Below are 19,504 nucleotides of genomic sequence, written 5' to 3'. Positions count from 1 at the left end.
ATGAAGAGTCATCATCAAGTGATAAAAATTTCATTTCTTGGAACTGAAGTTTTGCCTTTTTTTTCCCAACAAAATGTAGTGAGAAACATGTAGCAACCACATGGGACTACACAGTCTCAAAGCACTATAAAAATAAACATCAGTCTTGACAACACACTGAACTATGGAAATGTTATCATATTCACTTCATAGATTACCAAACTAGACCGGGATGGCACAATCACATCAAAAAACACACAGTAAGCCACTGACAGAATCAGAGCTGAATTCCGGACAATCTGAAGGGCAAAAGAAGTACTCAAGTAATCAACTCTTCAATCAGAACCTAAATGTATTCTCTTTGTACTAGTCAAGCTCAAAAATTAGCACAAAATATATGGCAAGTGAAAACTACTTTTTTTTTTCCTAAGTGATGTGCTTGACACTGTAATTTACTATGTAAATGAAAAATGGCATTTATAGGCAACAGCAAGAAGGACAAAGAATTCATACCGTCAGAATTACAATGTCGAAAATGCTTTGAAAGTCTTGGTAGAAAATAATGCCTTTTTGCATCAATTATTTTCATCTACTTCTAAAACAACATGTTATAAATGTCCAGCAAGGAATGTAAGTGCCAGAGTAAATGGCTTCTATTCTTCTAGGTCTATCAAGAAGCCTGCGTAATAGATGTAATTCCAGAGTGATCATCTTGTCTACAAATTAAAAAACCCAAAAAACTCCAGACAAATATATGATTATTTCAAATCCATGAGAGAAAAAGATAGAAGATTTGAGTGGGAGATGGGTTGTTTTGTTATTCAAATCTAGTACTGAACTCATCTACAGATCAGCTGTATCAGAGGAAACTCTGGACCATCTTCTTAGCTAAGGTACACAAGCTTTTTTTTTCAGTAAAATATTATGAAGTCATTTTTCTCAGAACTTTGGCCTTCTGTTCAGAATGTTAGAAGACAAACAAACAAAAAAACACGGTTGCACAGAAAATTTGGCACTTAGGGAAAATATTTTTGATTATAATTATATTCAACTTTATCCACGACAAACTGGAACTTAAAACTTCAGTGTGACCTTCAAGTACTAACTCTGACAAAATACTCTTTAATTTGCTTTCCTTCAACTCTAATACAGTACCTATCAAAGCCTCTTTTTTGGAGGGAGGGGAATTATTTATTCAGTAGCTATCACATGCATTCTGACAAAGAGATAACTGCAATAGTAAATACAGCAATAAGTTCAGTAACCTACCATCTGTTTGAGATTTACTGAGAAATATCGTACTGGCCCGCGGATGGTCTGATGGGTTGAATTCCATGTTCAAATCTGGAAAGAAACAAACAAAAAATAGCATGTTAAACATTTAAGATTATCCAGCAGCATACACAGATTTTCTTATTTTTTCTTAATAAGATCAAGTTTACACACTTAAGCAGCTACTATAAAACAAAATCAATCTTGAAAAATCACTTTTTTTTTTTTTTTTTTTTTTTTTTAACCCTTTTTCACACCAGTAGTTGTTTTGGCATCCAAATTGTTTGCATCAACACAGCCTTGGGATTAGTCTTTGCTTCTAAGGGCTAATTTGTTTTTGGATAAAAACAGATAAAGCAGCTTGAGAAGCCTGTACATAATAAGTCAGGAATTATCAATTTTCCTTTAGTTTCTTCCTCCATATCCTGAAGCCACTGCTAAGCAGAGGAACAGAGCTTGTTTCATGTAATTGTAGAAGAAAGAAGTATTCTAAAGTAAATATTCGTCTCTCTGCAGATAGTTAGGTTTCCATAATTAGATGTGATTAAATGAGCAGTTGCTGAAGCTAAAGGTAAACAAGTTACATCTAGGCCAGGCTATTTTAAACGATCAAAATTACAAAAGTTTAGCGTTTTCTGATATTTCACATGAACATATTTCTTTCTGTGATGTAAAAGAAAAAAAAAAAGTTATCAGAAACGTTTACTGAGGATTTGAATCTGTCACAGCATATCTGAACTTCCAGAAAAATTACTTTCCCCAGCAATATTAAAATGCCTTCAGTTTTCTTGTTCCCAAACTCCATGCTACTTCTAATTCTTTGAAACTCCTTATGCCTGCGTTCACTTGAAAGCACGCTGCTAAAAACAGCACGATTTCTTTTTAAATCATTTTTCTTGCACTCCCCACGTGACTACAAGAATGCAAATTCCCCTCTATTCTCCTGATCTCTACATATACATTAATTTCCACTTGACAGAGGCTTTTATGCAACACTACATATGAGCACTGATGTTTGTCTTTGGTAACTAACTCAGGCTTTCTAAACTTCTTGCTCCTCTCTCTTTCTCTGAAAACTCAGAACGGAGAATTAAGCTTCAGGTCTTATAAAAATAACAACAAAAGAAATATTTCTGCCCAAGGGCCAAGTTCACCCATCTGCAACTTTCTCTCTTCTTTCACTATCCATCACCATGCTCCATTTTTCATTCCCCTTCCATTTATAATTTTACTAGGCCTTCCCACATTTTTCTCCTGATCACATTCTTCTCTACAAATTTATTTTCTACCTGTCCTTTCTAGCATCTCTCGGTTTCCTCTCTGCCCCTCTGCATCTGACACCCATGAGATCACAGAGTCATAAAATAGCCTGAGTCAGGAAGGTCTCATAAGGATCATCAGGTCCAGCCCTGCTCCAAATGGAATCACCCAAAATCAAACACCCCATGTCTGATAGAGATGTTCAAAAGTTTTCTGAACCCTGGCACTCAGAAACCTCAACTGTTCCTCATGTCGTGTGCTCTAGACCCTTCATCTTTCACCACTGCCCTGTTGCTGCCTGACATGCTGCTGGTACTTGGAGAACACTTCTGGGTCAAGTAACGGACCTCCTACTTACTAGGAAGAAATCAGGAATATAAATGAACAGTTTCTAAATTTCAGCTCGAAAGGAGTCTTATTACTGTTATCCAAGCCACCAAGGAAAAATGCAATAACATTTCCAGAAAAAGTCATTTTGATTCTCTGAGAAAGCACAATTGCTAGCCAAGCCTAGAGGAGATCTTAGGTATGTGACTGGAAGTTAGGAAGAACTGTCAAATAGAAAGAACATTTTCTTATTACTTTCTGCATCTTATTTAGATGTGGGGAAGAATAAAAATTACCCATTGTGATAGACAGTGCTACTGAACACTGCTTTTCATTTTACATTTTTTTTCCATTAAACTGAATTCAAGACGTAAATCATTAAATAAAGAATAATCATAATCAGTGTTTTAAAACAGCAAAATACACTGCCTTTTATCATCCTCTTCATTTAACAAACAGCACAATACATCATCATAAAGTGCATTTAAAAACAACAGTTCTTCTGTAGATCTTTTTTCTGCAGACAGTTTTTCTGTAAAATCTTTTAAAGTACAGCAAAGCCATTTCAGCTAACAAAACAAGACTGATAAAATGCAAGTGAACTCAACTGTCAAAACACTGTCCCCAAAGCGATGAGCATTCCTTTCCTTCATGCCTAGAAAATTGTCTGCTTGGGGAATAATAACAGCCTGGTACAGGCTTACAGTCTGCTTGTGGGGCTGAAAAGAAAGGAAACCAATTGCCACATCTTGCAGTCAAATCGCAACTATTTCAGATTCCTCTGTTGTAAAAGACCATTATGCAGAAGAAGTGGAACAATGGAGGGCTTGAAGTCCTTTCAAAAAAGCACAAGCTGTTTTCTGGCAGAAGTTGAAAGAAGGCTCGCAAGATCCAAACTCAGCAGCTGCAGAGGCCAGAGCATGGATTTGGAAGTGGCCTGGGTGAGGCAGCTGCCTGGGCTCCTTTCCACCCCACCTGCCCTAGCCTACATGCTCCTCAAAGTACACGTCTTCTTCTGTCAGCGCCCCTTCTGCCGTCCTCTCCCTCCAATCAGCAGCCAAACACGTCCTGTTTGTCTCTTTTTTTCAGACTGCCATCTCCAAAATTAGAAGTGAATGACATGGGTAGGTGAGCAGCGAAGCCTGCCAGGACTTTTGCCAGCACAAGGTGACCCTAAGAAGACAAGCACTGCTAAGAGTCCCCTATCCCTGTGAGGAACAGCACAGCACTTACTGCTAGGTTTCTGCAGGCAGAAGAAAGCAGGCTGTGAGGTGTATGCCTGCAACCTCATCACTCCTCATTCCTCCCAGAAAAGCATGAGGTAAATCCAAGCACTCTTTAGGCACTGGTGGGACCACATCACTCCAAGCCACTGCTGCTTCCGTATGGGGAGATTAAAAGAGATACGGCTTCACGAGACAGAAGGAAGATATCAGTTTCTAGAGACTGAAATTTACTGTGCAGTTTGGAAATAAATGCCCTTTTCAATCTGGGAACGAATTCTTACATGTCTGCAATTAGAAACAGTGCTATAAGAGGAAAGAGATCAAATATTAGACACAAATCTGAAGTTACTAACTCATTGCCTAAGGGCACTGACCATCAAGAAGCTACCTCCATCCCACAGTAATATTGCTTTAGTGATACCAGTTGTACTTTCTAGCATCTGAAAATTAAAACAGCCACAATATAAATGCTTTACCCACTTTGTAATGGAATAACTGATGTTAAAAAGAGATATAAACTCATGCAGACAGTATTCAACTGTTAGAGAGGGAAGTGAGAGCCAGAATTTCAATTATTGAAATGTGTACAAAAATTTTATCCATTACCAGCAGTCTGCTCTATGACTCATCGTAGCCTTGCAAACGAAGGATTTCAAGTGGATATTTTTCAAGCAGTTACCCTGCACTCCAAAATGTGTTAAGAAAAAAAAAAGTCTCAAAGATGGTCCAAACTATGGGTTTTTTTTTCAAGAGAATACTGGTTTGTGATTAAGAGACATATTGCTTAATTACAGATCCTTTGGGTTCAGAGTTTCTGTGGGGTTTCAGTAAATTGAAAAATGACAGGACAAGTAACAGTTGACACAACAATTTATAGAGCAATGCAGTGTCTTAAAATAATTTATTGTTATAATAGTTACCATTAATAAAAAATACAAAGATAATAAATTATTAATGTTTATTCTGTTCAAGTGATATCTAAGTGTACATATATGATATGAAAGTGGTGAAACATTGGCAAAGGCTTTACCAACGATAACGTATATTTCCATAAGTTGCTTAAGTAAAGCTAATTAAATCTGGAAAAAAGTTAGGAATAAAAACACGTTCTTTTCCCTTTAAACACCTGCTCTGAATACTGAAGTCATTGAAGATCAGAATAAGAAGTTAACTGCATGTCAGAACATTCCTGAAACCTACTCAACCAAATAGCATGATTTTAGCCGCAGGGGACACCTCATCATTTTGGAATATTTTGCTCCAGTTACACTAAATGCAAAATACAGGAAATCCACAAATAAAACAACTACTCCTTACTGCCACTGAAGCAAAATCAGATAGGCTCTACTCTTGCAAAACATAAGCCCCTTTTACAGCATAAATTACAGCTCAGATCTCTCATCTAAGATTCCTAAACTTCATGATCAGTCAAGCCTGAAGCATCGCACCACTTAACAACAACTGAGAATTCTAAAGCATGCTATGCAATTAAATGTTAAATAGATGGGAAATATTTTCCTAGATTCTTCCAAGTTCAAAGATTAATCTGGATTTTTTTAATTTATTCTTTCAGCTCTAAAGAACTATTAGGTTATGCAAAATACAGTTCCGATAGAGCAAATGAAATTTTGAGGTTTTTTGTATTCTCATGATTATAAACTGAAAATGAATGTCAATATATACATGTACGCATACACACGCATGTACCCTTCTTTATAATAGAAATAAAGATGTCTGCATAGATACATATATGTAGGGAACCCCTACAATTCTGTGATTCTGTGATCTATAAAGATACATGCTTATTATATATATTTTTTCATTTACATGAAAATGAATACAAAATGCCTTTATGATATATTTTTAAATCATAATAATTTTGATTAACCAAATGAAAGTCAGACTCAGGATCACTTCAGCTAAGTGGTCACATACCTAAAAGCAATTTGCACAATTTTTGAGTACTTGGGCAAGATGAAAGTTACAAATGCATACAAATAAATTTAAGATTGCAGTCTCTTTCTCATTTAGTATCATGCCAAAATAAGAGCTCTTGCTTCCTGACTTATTACATCAAATAAGTTCTCTGTCTCCCCAGGAATAAAAGGCAGATTTTGACCATAACTCAATCTGAAGTTTAAGACAATAATGAGAAGACCACAATGAGATTTCACTGGGCATTGTGAGAAACTTCATCCCTGAAGCCACAGTAGCTGCATTCAAATATGGCCATAAAAAGAAGTGAACTGTAAAACAGTTCAGTTTCAGAATTGGACTAAAGCCCAGGAAAGATTTTTTTTTTTATCTATACACATCTTAAAAAGCATTACTGAAATGACAAATACTGGATACAGCTTCAGTTTGTACATTTCAAAAGGATAAGGAAAAAATTCAGATGAGTGCAGAAGAGACCTCCAAGAATGACTGGTAGAAAACGCCATTAAACAAGAGCCTTACAGAGTTCAAGCTGTTTAGCTAATCAAAGAGGAAATCCTGGAATTTTCTGCAGCTCCCCATGTGGGGGGAGGGGATTAAGTACTGAAAATTCTCTCCAATCTAGCACACAACAGAAGAAAAGCAGTGAAAAGAGAAGCAGAAAGATCGTAATTATGAATTTGGAAGAAAAAAGAAGGTTCATTTAGCACCAAAGCTCCACCCCTGAAGAACTCAACATATTTTGATGCTTTCCCTTTCAAGAACATTACTTCCAACAGACATCTTTAGGCTCTAGTCTTGCACATGTACTTAGGCTTATTTAAAATAGCTAGATGCAAGATCCTCTATTATGATTTATGCATATGCAGGTCAGACCAGAAGATCCCAGGGGCCTCTAGATTAAGTTAATCTTAAAACAAACAAGTGTTCAGCAAGATCAAACACAAGATCTCAGCAAACCCCAGTGAGTTTTCTAAAACTTCAACTCCTGCTTCAATAAGATTTGCATTTTAAGATTTGTTGTTAGAATACATTGTGCAAGTAAAACAGAAAAGAAGGGGATGACGTTGTTTGTCGTAAAAATTTTGACAGAAAAATAACTTTTTTTTTCTTTTTTTTTTTTTTCCTCCCAGTTCAGGAGAGCATTGAGATAGAAACACACACCAAAAGAAGCTGACGGATAGGTACTGCAGGAACTCACCTCTGAGTAACACGCACCAAAGCTCCTGCTGTTACACAGACAGGAAAAACCAACACTGTTGCTGCTTTGTAATAGTGCCTGTGGGCTGCAGAACAGAGAGCAGGCCTGAAAATGTGTTTATTCTAACAGAAAAAGGTTATTTCCTTTCTTTTAAACAACGAAAGTCAGGTAAGTTTGTACAGCCAACATTCTGATGCTGATTCAATGATCATCTAGTATCTAAACCGAGCAGAACATTCGTTTAATACGTCAGTAGTTTTGGAATAATCTGCAGAAATTACTTCTTCCCTTTAAGATGGGAAAGCGATCAATGCCACCACACAAACATTACTGCAGTTAAAGGAAAGACAGTGCCACATATTAATTTCAACCCACATTTCCTCTCCCAAGAACATTCGTTTGTTCATTATTTAAAGAGACTTCAGGTGAAGAAAAGAGCAGACTTGCCAGGGGCCAGAGAGGAACCTGCAGCTGAGCTGGCCCTACACAAATTAGTCAACCTCCTTGCCAGCTTTGCTACACCCACAACCTGACATTACAGAGCAATTTCCTGGTCCAACCTCGTGGCTGGAAAGCAATAAAACCACTGCAGAGAGTTTATCGAGAAATTAAAGGACAACAGTGAGAGATGTGTTCGAATAAGCCCCACAAGTTTGAAGACAGCACAGCAAAGAGGCTCTGGTGGTCTGTTCCCTTCTGTAACAGCCATTTAGATGTACAGTAATGCAAATACTCCCTTAAACAACTACTGTGAATAAAAATTAATTCCTTTAGAAGCTGGGAAGAGCTAAATGGGTACCTGAGCTAAGAGCATTTCCCTCATCTGTCTCTTGTCAAATGAAGCAAAGTAACACTAGAGATTACTTTAAAGAACATGAGAAAGAAGGAAAATGACTCTAGAATGCAACTTCCCACCATTATCAGGCATTTTCATGCACACTATTTTCATTTTACAACATCATGATTTATGTTAAGGAGCCAGAACACACTTGGAAAACCATATGACTAAGCTAGTACTAAAGATTCCTTCCATTTGAGACTGCGTGTTAATTTGGGGTACATCTCTCAAACACTGAATGCACCAAGTACTGTGAATAAAATAACATGAGATGCTTTCTGCTTGTAAGTTTTCAAGCCAAAACAGGACTATACTGCACTCCCTGATTTCACTGGGCAATAACAACAGTTGCATGTGCTGTTGCACTTAAGCTTCAAAGATATGAGTTCCACTACACAAAAGTTTCAGCTTACGTCATTCAAACATAACATGACTGCAGCAAAAACAGACCAACAAGACTTATCAGTACAATTTTAGACTACTTTACATCTACTGTAAACAGCTAAGTCACCTCTAAAGAAAATGCCTTTTCACTGTAGAATTCTTGCAAGAAAGAATTTTAATGATGACATCCCAGTGCTCTGTCACAATGATTATGAGAAGAGAAGAAAAGAGTTGAAAATTGGAAAGTTCCAGGAGGCAATTGGCTGGAAGAGTAAACTCCTTCAGATTTGGCTAGATTGCTGGAAAAACTTGGCTATAATCTTTGCTACCCTGGATCCAGTGTATTCTCTGCCTATCTCTCCAAGAAAACAACAGGCACATTTCTCAGCAAGTTCCAATGACATGGTTACTCTGTCCCAGGTTCTGCTGTGATCTCAGACTTGGAGGGAAATGCAGTTAGTTCTTAAACAAAAGGAGTTCTCTGCAGCAAATAATGCTCATTTCTGTATAGTTTCTTCAGACCAGTCAGTCAAGTTATAGCACACAACAGTTCTCACAGACACAGCTGTATTTATTTTCTGTTCTAGAAGGAAAATCACATATGTAACTTTCCATACAAAAAGGCAGAGCACGATTTTTATCAAACAGTTTCGGTGTTGTATTTTTCAACATTTGCATTTTCCTTCACTGCAGTCTCTCCCAACAAGACAATTCTCAAGTTGCATCATCAGACACAAGGTGGTACATTTCTTTGTTAGTGTCTCCTTCCATTTAGAACAGAAATGATGTCCACTTTTATTGATGCAGGCTGCTTGTACTCTCACTTTCAATATCCCGTTATGTTACTAAACACCACCTGAGAAGACAGTATTTAAGTTCATCAATTCTACATTCCCTTTTAAAAACCTTCCAGTATTAAAAATTCTACAGAACACACAACGTGGTCATATCAGGAGATTTCTCATTAACAGCACAGGCTGGTGTCTCTCCATACCATGTACATTATTACATAACATGGCAAAATATCACAAGCTCTACTGCTTTGCTATGCGTCTCAGGTGGATTTTATTCACATCCTAACTACTGCCCGCTTTTGTGAATGTCACACATGCACCACCTGAAGCCTGAAGCATGCACAGCAGCATAGCAAAGTGCTGTCCTATTAACCTTAAATTGAAATCAACGCCCCAGTGACACTAAGCACTACAAATGATTTTTCCCTGATGTATTTTTTACATCATATACACACCACACTAAAAAGAATTTTATTTGTCCAATTTATTAGATTCAGAGGCAGACAGGACAGAATGCACACAGTTGAGAAAGACTCCTTTTAAAAAATATTTTCTTACTTATAATAATAATAAAAAATATTTGTTCTCCTCTCACGAGTATTTCAGAAAAATTACAATATGGTACACTCCTATTTAACGTAAGGTAATCGTTTTAAATTACACATGGAAACCTTTTACAGATGTAAGCACAATGCCATTACAGATGTGAACAAATGACACCAGCTGTTGCCCTTATCAAATTATCTTACTTGCAGTTTCAAAATATTCAATCAGTATTGCCACCAAAAAAAGGCATCAACCCATGAAAGCCACAGGTAAGGCTGCTTGTCACTCTAGTCAACCTCTCCATAAATTTAACACAGATTTTAAAAGGGAATTATTTGCCACAGAGTCAAACACACAGTAACAGTCAGCAGAAGTGCTGGGTTAACCTCCAGTAAAGTGAATCCATTTTACTTAAGGACACAGATCAACAGAAAGGAGCATAACTGTCATCATCATCATCCTACAGTTGAGCTGACATTGTAAGCTTTCACCTTAGACTAAAGCATCATCTGCAGCTTCGCATCAAGGTGTTTTTGTTTCACCATTTCCAAAAGCATTCCTACTGCCGTAACAGCGTAAGAAACAGAGTGGCCTTGAGGGTGTGTAATATACTACACATCAGGCCCTAAGATTTTGGGCTGTATCTCAGCTCTTCATATGGAAAAAAAATAACTTCATAATAGTGATGCAATTTCTGCAGAGCCCTTACAGCAGATCAGAACTGGTAGAGCTCACTTTTCTCATTCCCTGACAGAAACAATTTGAATAAATTACCAGAGAGAATGTCATCTCTTCAGGATATCTTCTTTTTTTCCTCTTGGTTTGCTATTGAGCTGTGATCTGAAGTTAAAAACTTTATCAAACAGCAGACAGGCAGTAAGTGAAATATGAACAGAAATAACCTCTGGTTTCTCAAAAAATTTAGTGCAAGTGTATTATAAAGCACTTGTAAGGCTATGTCTGTGATTTCAAGGGCAGCAGCTGCTTTTTTAGTATGCAAAAAAATGTAATTTGCAATCTTTTCTGAAATGCTTGATAAACTACAGTAGCAGGCTTTCAATTTTTCCCCTGCAAATTTATATTCCTATGGAAACCAAATTACCCTGCTACCAAGACACAGCGTTATCATTCGTACTACATGTAGTTTACCACTTAGACCTGAAAAGCAATCTTAACTTACAAATCTCTCATCACTGAAACTCTGTTTGTGCACGTATAGAAATGCCTATGAACACAAACATCTACAACACTAAGCTTTCATGCAGTCCCTCAGCCCAAGAAGCTCAGCCTCCGTACAGTCTTACGGCAAAACGCATATAATACAGCTCACTCAAAATATATCCAACTTGAGAAGCAGGCAAGTAATTGTTGCTTGGACTCCAGCCACTACAGCTTGTCAAAACTAAATATCTCCAGCCTCCAGATATTTCACCTGTCCACAAAAAAAAAGTTAATCTGACTCACATCCACCTTTCCAGTAACACCTGACAAAGAAAAACGAGCAAGAAGATGGAGAATGATATGTTAAACTTTGAAGAAACTAACTGCAGATCTTTAATTAAAATAATTTTTACTGATATTTGTTTTCAGAGGTGTCAGCACAGGGTCATTAAGTGTTGATCTTGGATAAGCAACTTTGATGTTGTACAGTTGTCAGTTCTGGGTGATTAAATATACAGTATTCTAATACTTTATTATTTGCTGTGAATTTATAATGACTTAAAACATTAAGTCATTCATCTTCACTACGATTTACCTTATTACTCTGACTGACTATACAAATAGCTCTAAAACTTTCATGTATTTACTTTCAAACAAATAATACAGAAATGTTTTGTATTTATGCCAAACATCTACTTATTCCCCAAATTACATTAGCTTAATGTCTAGGACACTGGATCTTGAGCAGTAATTAGTCTCAGGTCTGGTATCTTGCAACTCTGCAGCTCTTAACAGGAGCTCTGGGCAAGTGAAAGAAAGGATAAAGGCATCTTTCTCTCTGTTTTTCTTCCAGGAACTGCACATAATATTCAAGTCTTGAGGCTGACCTGATCACCCACAAGTAATGCAGCCATTCAGGCAGATAAAATTCTACCAGATCAAGATCAGAACAGGGATATCTGTGCTATTGGTTAGAAGGACGATAGGTAATGTGAAACCACAATCCAAAGACATGATGCAGAGAACACAAGCAGAGCTGAATTGTGTACAGTACTAAAAAATGGTTCAGGTGGATACTGGTATTCTCTTTACACATGAAGGATTCTGAGTAATAAAGTAAATACAATAAAACCCTGGTGCCACTTTCTGCTTCTTTCACACCTCTGCAGTTAGATTCCAAGCTTCAAACTAGATAGCCAGAAAGACAGAGGAACATATAGTGACCACAGGAACACCACGTTATCCAATCTTAACACCTTATTAGATTTCTTAATTAGATACTTAAGTCAGAGCTATTCATCTAGTCACCTTACAGTCAGTAAGGCATGTATTTTTGGAACTGCATCTTTCCAGTGGCTATTTGTCAAATCTAAAAATAAAAGTCTGCAATGAAGTGGAGGGTTGAACTCCAGGCGTGGTGACTCTTTCCCATTGACTGTGTAATGGAACAGCTGGTGACAAACTCAGACTAAAACTAAAATTCAGTCACCTGAAGTTAAACCAAACAGATCTCCTCTCAGTTACAAAATTCCTGCCTCGACTGTGTCACACAGGATAGGCTGCAGCTGTGGACACTCTACACTGGTCCAAAAGCTGGATCATGCCCTCACATCCCACTCTCCCTTTATTACATCCTCTGAACACAAACAATCTCTCCTTCACTGCACAGTCCAATTCATTCTTCAGGCCATTTCACTCTTGGTACAGCACAAGGCAGGACTGCTGCTGAAAAACAGTGCATAATCAGATAACTTGATTACACTGGGAAAGGCAAAATAGGTTTTCTCAAGTCCATTTGATCTTGAAAACTCCAGAATCAGTTTTTCTTTCTTGATCTTTCAAGCCTTTTCTCAAAACTGTAAGTACACATTAAGCTTGGCTCAATATCTGAACTCTTTCTTCAGAAAACCCACTGACCTGTGAAACTTATTCTTAGACCAAATCCAGGGTATAGAGTGCTAAGTGACATTTTGACTTGATCTTCGTAGGTCCCTTTCAACTGAATTATTCTATTTGAAGTCTCATCATCAAACAATTTCATCTCTGCTATTTCTCAGGCATGTCAGAGATGGAATATTTAAGACACCCTATATACTTCCTGACACATTTCTGAACAAAAGATATAGGAACTAATTCAAAATATACATAAAATTAAGTGCTCCGCAAATGTGGCCACAGATTGTTATAGCCTGCTTCTAATAATTCACATCTGCACTTATTTATGAGCAGTAGCTTATTCCAAATTATGGGAATGTTCCACGTACCAAGGCTACCAGAAAGATGCATGCAAATGTCAGATCCGTGTAATGTAACAGCTTCGGACTAACATTACACGTTATTGTAGGGCAAAAAAAATAATCTATTTAACTCACTGAATTTAATTCTTTTGAGTCATTTTTTGCCTCACGTAGCTCAAGAATTTCATATGTTCATTATATACATCCACATAAGCACAACTTAGGTTGTGTTCATCCCCTCTGGCAGATACATAGAAATAACAACCGTCAATTGCTACATTGTCTTATGTCAATCTACAAGACAGTCTTCAGAGTTGCTACAACAAAAGAAAACAATAAAAAAACAATAACACAGTATGTTAAAGCAGGACAGATAATTCCTAACGCAGCATGCTAATCAGAACGATTTCATCAAGTCTTCTCCAACACAAACTACTGCGGCAATCTACTGAGAGGGAAGAATACAAACATCATTCATGTGTACTCCTATCAGGAATGCACTTAGTCATGCCATAAATTAAATGTTTAAGCAATTACTAAGAAGATGTAAAATTTTCTCTTCTGATGGTCTGATTTGCCAATAAAAAATAAATCCAGCAAGTATTTTCTACTCAGGACAGTAGTTCATCATTTCAAATTTTGTCAGAAGTTTCTCCACTGAAGCAGGCAAATTGACATCATGGAGAGGTTTAACTGGCAAGTGTGGTGCATAGAGAAAGCAGCTACCCCATAATGCTCTGACTTGAAAGGGAGGATGAGATGAAATAGTCAACAGCTGAGTTTCTTGCATTTAAAAACATTAAACGAACATGGAAAGATGTCACTCTGCAAATGATAGAGCACAGCACGGTGGACAAGCACCAGCTATGAAGAATATCACAATTACCAGTCAATAATTTAGAAGATAAATGCAAAAAACTGATGCACACAGAAGCATAATCGTAACTTCATCTTCAGAACAATGACCCCTGAGTACTGCCATTTCAGCAACACATTGCAGGAACAATGCAACTTGTACAGACATATTCAAACCAATCCAAAGGTGGAGGCTCTTCAGCAGCATCACTGCTGTGAGATACCTTCCATGGCATGCTGAAGTCACTGAAGTTGCTACAATTTCAAATGGTCCAAAAACCAAAAAGTGGTTCTTGCACGACAAATTCCCCGAGAACTGCAAACCATGCAATAATAGCTGAGGAAGTTCCCAAGGTGCAGTTTTTGACAACCGAGGTATTCTGAAGAAACGCTATAGGCTCTCTCTGTCCTTATATTCTCCCACAGGCTCCTGTGAGAAACAGGCCAGCCAGAACTTAGGTCTAGCCTACATTGCTCCTCCGTACATCAAAGTCCTGTTACACTGTAATCTAATATCAGAAAAATAAACAGCTTAAATTGAACCAAATAGGTCCTTTGTCTTTGAGAGCTATTAAAACATTTGGATTACCTAAACCTAAAGCAGGGAATTAACTAGACCAGCGTGTGCTTCTTAAGAAAGGAGGAAAGCTGTAACAGCTGAGTAGTTTACCATTAACCAGTTTTTCTCCACTGCTACAGTGTCATCTTTCCAGTATCAGATTTATTGCAGCACATGGACTTTCATCCTCAGAGAGCACCAACCAGACATGCATTTGACTTTTTGCTAGCTGATATTCTGGAAAGGAAAGGGAGGTACTGCATGCCTTGTGCATGCACCACTGGAACTAAAATACAGATGGATCACAAGTGAAACAAATTTTCAGTAAAGGGGTAATTATTCATTTGCTTCGATTGTGCTAACAACTCCTATTAACTTTCAGGTCACTGGATTGCAATGTTATAGTTTCTCCAGACAGAAAAATGCTCATTTCCCTTCTAGCACTATGTACACATACACTGCACATTGGCTAAGGATTTGGACTAATGCAGGAGGAACTGATCTTTAACCTTCTTTCTCCTACCAGTGTATACCTAGAGCAAACACGTATCTTAAACAAAATAAAACAAACAAACAAACAAACAAACAAAGCAAAGAAGGAAAACACAGATTTCTGAATTTATATAACTCAAGTTGTCTTTTGAGTAGAGAGGAATGGGGACTTCAGGTTTTGAGGCTTATAGTTTGGGTTGTTTTCCTTTCCATGACTCTTTCAAAATTAAACGTAAAGGATTTTGTAGGCCCTTGCTAACTATGAGAAACAACCAAGATGGATTTCAGTTTTCAACTGGACTACTTTGCTTACCACAGTCACTATGCTTTGCAATGGCTAGCTGCTTCAGATATGTGGAACCACAGACAAACAGAGGGCAACATAAGCTAAAGATCAACACAAAAGTCAGAAATGGGAGAAGAAAGAGACAGGCAAGGAAGTGAAAGGACAGGGGGGGAAAAAAAAAGAAAAAAAAAAAAAAGACAAGCTGCAACAGATAACAAAAGAGCATTTAAAATGCAAAAGTCTACTCAGAAACAGGCAGGGGAGACAACCAAAACAAGGGATGGCAGAGCAACAGCTAATGGCCTGTCATCTAAGAGCTTTTGTTAACACTTTTGAGTGATATTTTTTAAACATGTTATTCAACACATAATTTGTAGCACATTTAAAAAGAAAGTAAGGTTTTGAAAAAAGCTTGGCAGTAAGAAGGGCCTGGATCCTGCATCCACCAAAGTGCCTCCACCAGGCTATGTGCCGCACCAAAAGCACATCGCTGCTCAGGGAGAGTCTGAGAAACTTCTAACTCTTCAGTAAATGCAGGTCAAAACTGCCACTGTTTTTTAGGCACCCCAAGATCTTGGTGGAAATTTTCTGCGAACATTTTTCAAAATACCACAACAAGAGAGAAAAGAGCTTTCAGATGCACAGAAATATTCAAGATGTATTGTAATTTTTAAGTTGTGGCCATTGCCAGCTAGGGCAAATCACAAATGGCAAAGTGCAAAAAATTTCAAAATATGGTGACCAAATGTTCCCTTACTGCCTTACATTTCTTCAAAAATGTGGGAAGATAAAATATTGTCTTGTATCTTGCAGCTGGCCTTTGACCACACACAAAAAGCCAAGAGATGCCTTTCTCTGTCTCCCCTTCTCCTGCATCCCTGTGCACAAGAATGACTTGAGTAAGCAGAGCTTCACCTGCTGCCTGGGTCCAGCATGGATCCAATCCATATTTCATCCTCATCACCCCTCCAAAAAAAAAAAAAAAAAAAAAAAAAAATTTCCCTTTGATGCAAAATCTGGCAGTTCCTGGCCTCCTTTTATATAAGAATTAATTTCACTTTGCTGTTTGTACTTTCTCCTAGCGACATGAAACATGCACAGGATTTGATTATATAATCTGCAGATAAGTGGGATGGTTCTGGAGTTCAGCCTAAAAACCTGCCACTTCTTGTATGTTCAAGAGCTCAGCAGAATATTTTCCCCAAGCATAGATGTATGTAGGTGAAATCACAACTGAGTTCTTTCATTCTGTAACACTGAAACCATTACAAACAAAAAAAAATAATAATCAGATATTCATCTTAAAAATAATAATTTCTAAAAGTACACAAAACATCTATTTAACAATGAATGGAACTCAAGTTTGATGTAAATGATATAAATGGGAACTGCTCCAAAGAAATGTATGGACTTGCACAATTTCACACTATCTGTAACTTCAGCGGTTTCAGTCCAAATACCAGCAGATCAGTCACAGTAAAACACAGCCACCAGAACTGGCATTGACGTCACTGCTGCTGGCAGACGTGTGTGAGGATCTGTGGGCTGGCTGAACCTTAGCCTTTTCTCAACAAACGCTCAAGCACCTAACACATCAGTAGTTCCAGCGATAGCAGTGCTAGACAGGTCTTTGTATTCCCTCTGTCCATCAGTATTCAACATGTCTTATGGCCTGAAGACAGCTGGAAGTCTTCCAGGTATCAGTGAAGTCAGTCTGGTTTCACTTACCAGCTACTAGCTAAGATTTGCAAAGATACCAAACAAAAAAACTTTTTAAATTAATTTTTCTGCAATATGAACTCATCTAAAAAAAGGATGGTTCCAATCATTCTATTTGAAGATGCACAAAATTGAAGAAAATAGAGAAAATAGAGATGGTTCCATTCTTGACATATTTCTGCAACACAAATACTAGCAAGATAAATCTAGCTCAAAGGTTTAGGACTTTGAAAAATCATCTTTGTTTTTTGTTTTTCAACATTTCAAACTTGACGCTGTCTCCAACCTGTCTGACTTCAAAGCAGAAAATTGTTTGTCCTCAGTACAAGCACATACATACTGAAAACAGCTTTCCAAGTTTTGTTTTTGTTGTGCTGGTTTTTTAAAAATTTTGATGGCCTTTTTTCTTCCTCCTCTATCTTATATTTCTTTGAGATATGTAGATGAAACCCTCCACAACTGGACACTGAACTATATAAATAAGGAGAAAACAACCTGTTTTTGAAGTCCTTTTAAGATCTAATCGCTTTTCACCAACACTGATAAGAGATGCTCCAAAAGATTTTGCCCTACAGAATACAGACAGAAATTCTACAAGTTCACAGCCCTATATTTGATTCAAAACACCAGGAACATTGAAGAAAGATAAACAATTTTTGAGAGCCTCGTCTCTCAAAGATTTGCTATGCGCTGTGGTGCTTTGGCTTTGGGTACATTACACATATTCAATGGCACCCGTGCGTCAAGAGAAAGTAGCATTTCAGGTGTTGGCTTTTCTTCAGCATGATAGAGAAGACTGGCATTACGGTTGAGGGAAAAGGCTGAGACTCCTGGAATTTATGATACACATCCAACTTAGCCACAAGCTTTTTATTATGTGAATCTGCATAAACAATTTCCTGGGCTTCCTAACCTTGCTGTATTGACTTATTTAAAAATTTAAACTTTTTTAAAAATAAAAAAATTTACAAGAATTATTGTTTCTTGCTGTGAGTAGGCCATACAGCACCTCAAGGTTCATACAGCAGTCTGTAAGAGATCCTGTCCACACTAAAGCGATGCGAAGTAAAACAAAAATATCTGTACTTTGACAAAATCTTTGAAGTACTAACAAGAATGGCTCTTCCTATCTGTGTAAAGAAAATGAGTCCAGGGACTGAAAGCGTGTAAGGCAAGAGGAAAGCTTTGGAAGCATCTAAGATGGAGAAGGAATGACTAGGAATGCTCCCACAGAAAAAAAAATAATAATGGATACTCCTTATAATTCAAAGCCATAATCTAGAAGGGAAAACAAATGAGTGCACGCCTAATCTGCGTACATTTAAAACTACTATCTAAGTAGCAATGATATTCTAAAATACTTGAAAAATATAAACTGACAAGAGCTGCTGGGTGGCAGCCCTGCCTATGGCAGGGAGTTGGAATTGGATGGTCCCTTCCAACCTGAGACATTCTATAATATCACAAACCCATATATACATACAGTAGATGCTCCAGAAAGACTGCGTAGTTGAAAATCCAGGACAGTGGTTAAGTCTCAAAATATCCTTCAAGTCAGCACAGATCTGAGAGGCTAGGGCAGCCAGAATATAAAGCTCCATTTTGTGACAGGATAACAACAAGTCTAAAACCAGGAAATCTTTCAGACATGCCAAGTAAGAAACAATACCACAGCACCCTCGGACAACAGAAAACACAGCAGATGTCCCTGGACTGCTGAGACCAAGAGAAGTCTCATGCTCACAAGTGTCATCATCAACTTCACAGAAGAAAAAAGATGAGCTCTGCAAGGGACCAAAGTACTGATAAAAACTGCTTTTCTGTGTGAATCCACCACTGGGTGAGTTTCCACTTGTTGTTTTGCTGACACTATGCAAACAGCTACATAAAATAACTGTATATGCAGCCCATGCTGACCTCCTCCTATTTTTGAAATGCAAGATAAGAACACAACAGAAATCTGTTCTGTAATTCCCTGAAAATCTAACAGGATGACTTTTTTTGTTCTGATAGTTCATGTTTACATTTTTGTTCCAAGTCTGGGACACTAGTGTTAGAAAAATCATGACTTTACTGACAGAGGGCATCCCTTCCAAACCACCACTTTCTTCACTTCTGATTCCAAGGTGGCCTTAATGATCTGGCAAAAAAAGAAGAAAAGTTGTCCTCAAAATCACTGTAAGAAAGTTCAGTTGAAGAGTGGGTTTGTTGGTTGGTTTTTTTCTGAGCAATTTTTTTTCCTGATTTTAAAATGTTGTATGAAAAATCTTCCTCCTTGCTTTCCCTCCCAATTCACAACAAGAATTTCATATCCATCCTACAATAAATTAGTGTGTATTCAACTGTCATACAGTAAAACACATACAATCAGGTGGACAATTGTTCCCTTCAAGCCATCACAGAAAGAGAGTACATTTAATATGCAACAGGATG

The 19,504-nt window shown here is 37.5% G+C and overlaps 1 protein-coding gene across 3 annotated transcripts in view; it reads right to left on the bottom strand.

Moving 5' to 3' along the window:
* The window catches only part of CCNY (cyclin Y), a 117,980-nt gene that overhangs the window by 44,729 nt on the left and 53,747 nt on the right, over positions 1-19,504 (bottom strand). For all 3 annotated transcript variants that reach the window (XM_042816712.1, XM_042816710.1, XM_042816711.1), the window contains exon 2: positions 1,249-1,323. In XM_042816712.1, coding sequence (XP_042672646.1) covers positions 1,249-1,323 — 75 coding nt within the window. The remainder of the gene's footprint in view (positions 1-1,248; positions 1,324-19,504) is intronic.

The sequence above is a fragment of the Centrocercus urophasianus genome, unplaced genomic scaffold, assembly GCF_019232065.1.
Source record: "Centrocercus urophasianus isolate 14NV4802_14NV808 unplaced genomic scaffold, USGS_Curo_1.0 seq_16, whole genome shotgun sequence".
Taxonomy (NCBI): Eukaryota; Metazoa; Chordata; class Aves; order Galliformes; family Phasianidae; genus Centrocercus; species Centrocercus urophasianus.
Note: the sequence above shows the minus strand (reverse complement) of the source record. Positions and strands in the feature narration are given on the sequence as shown.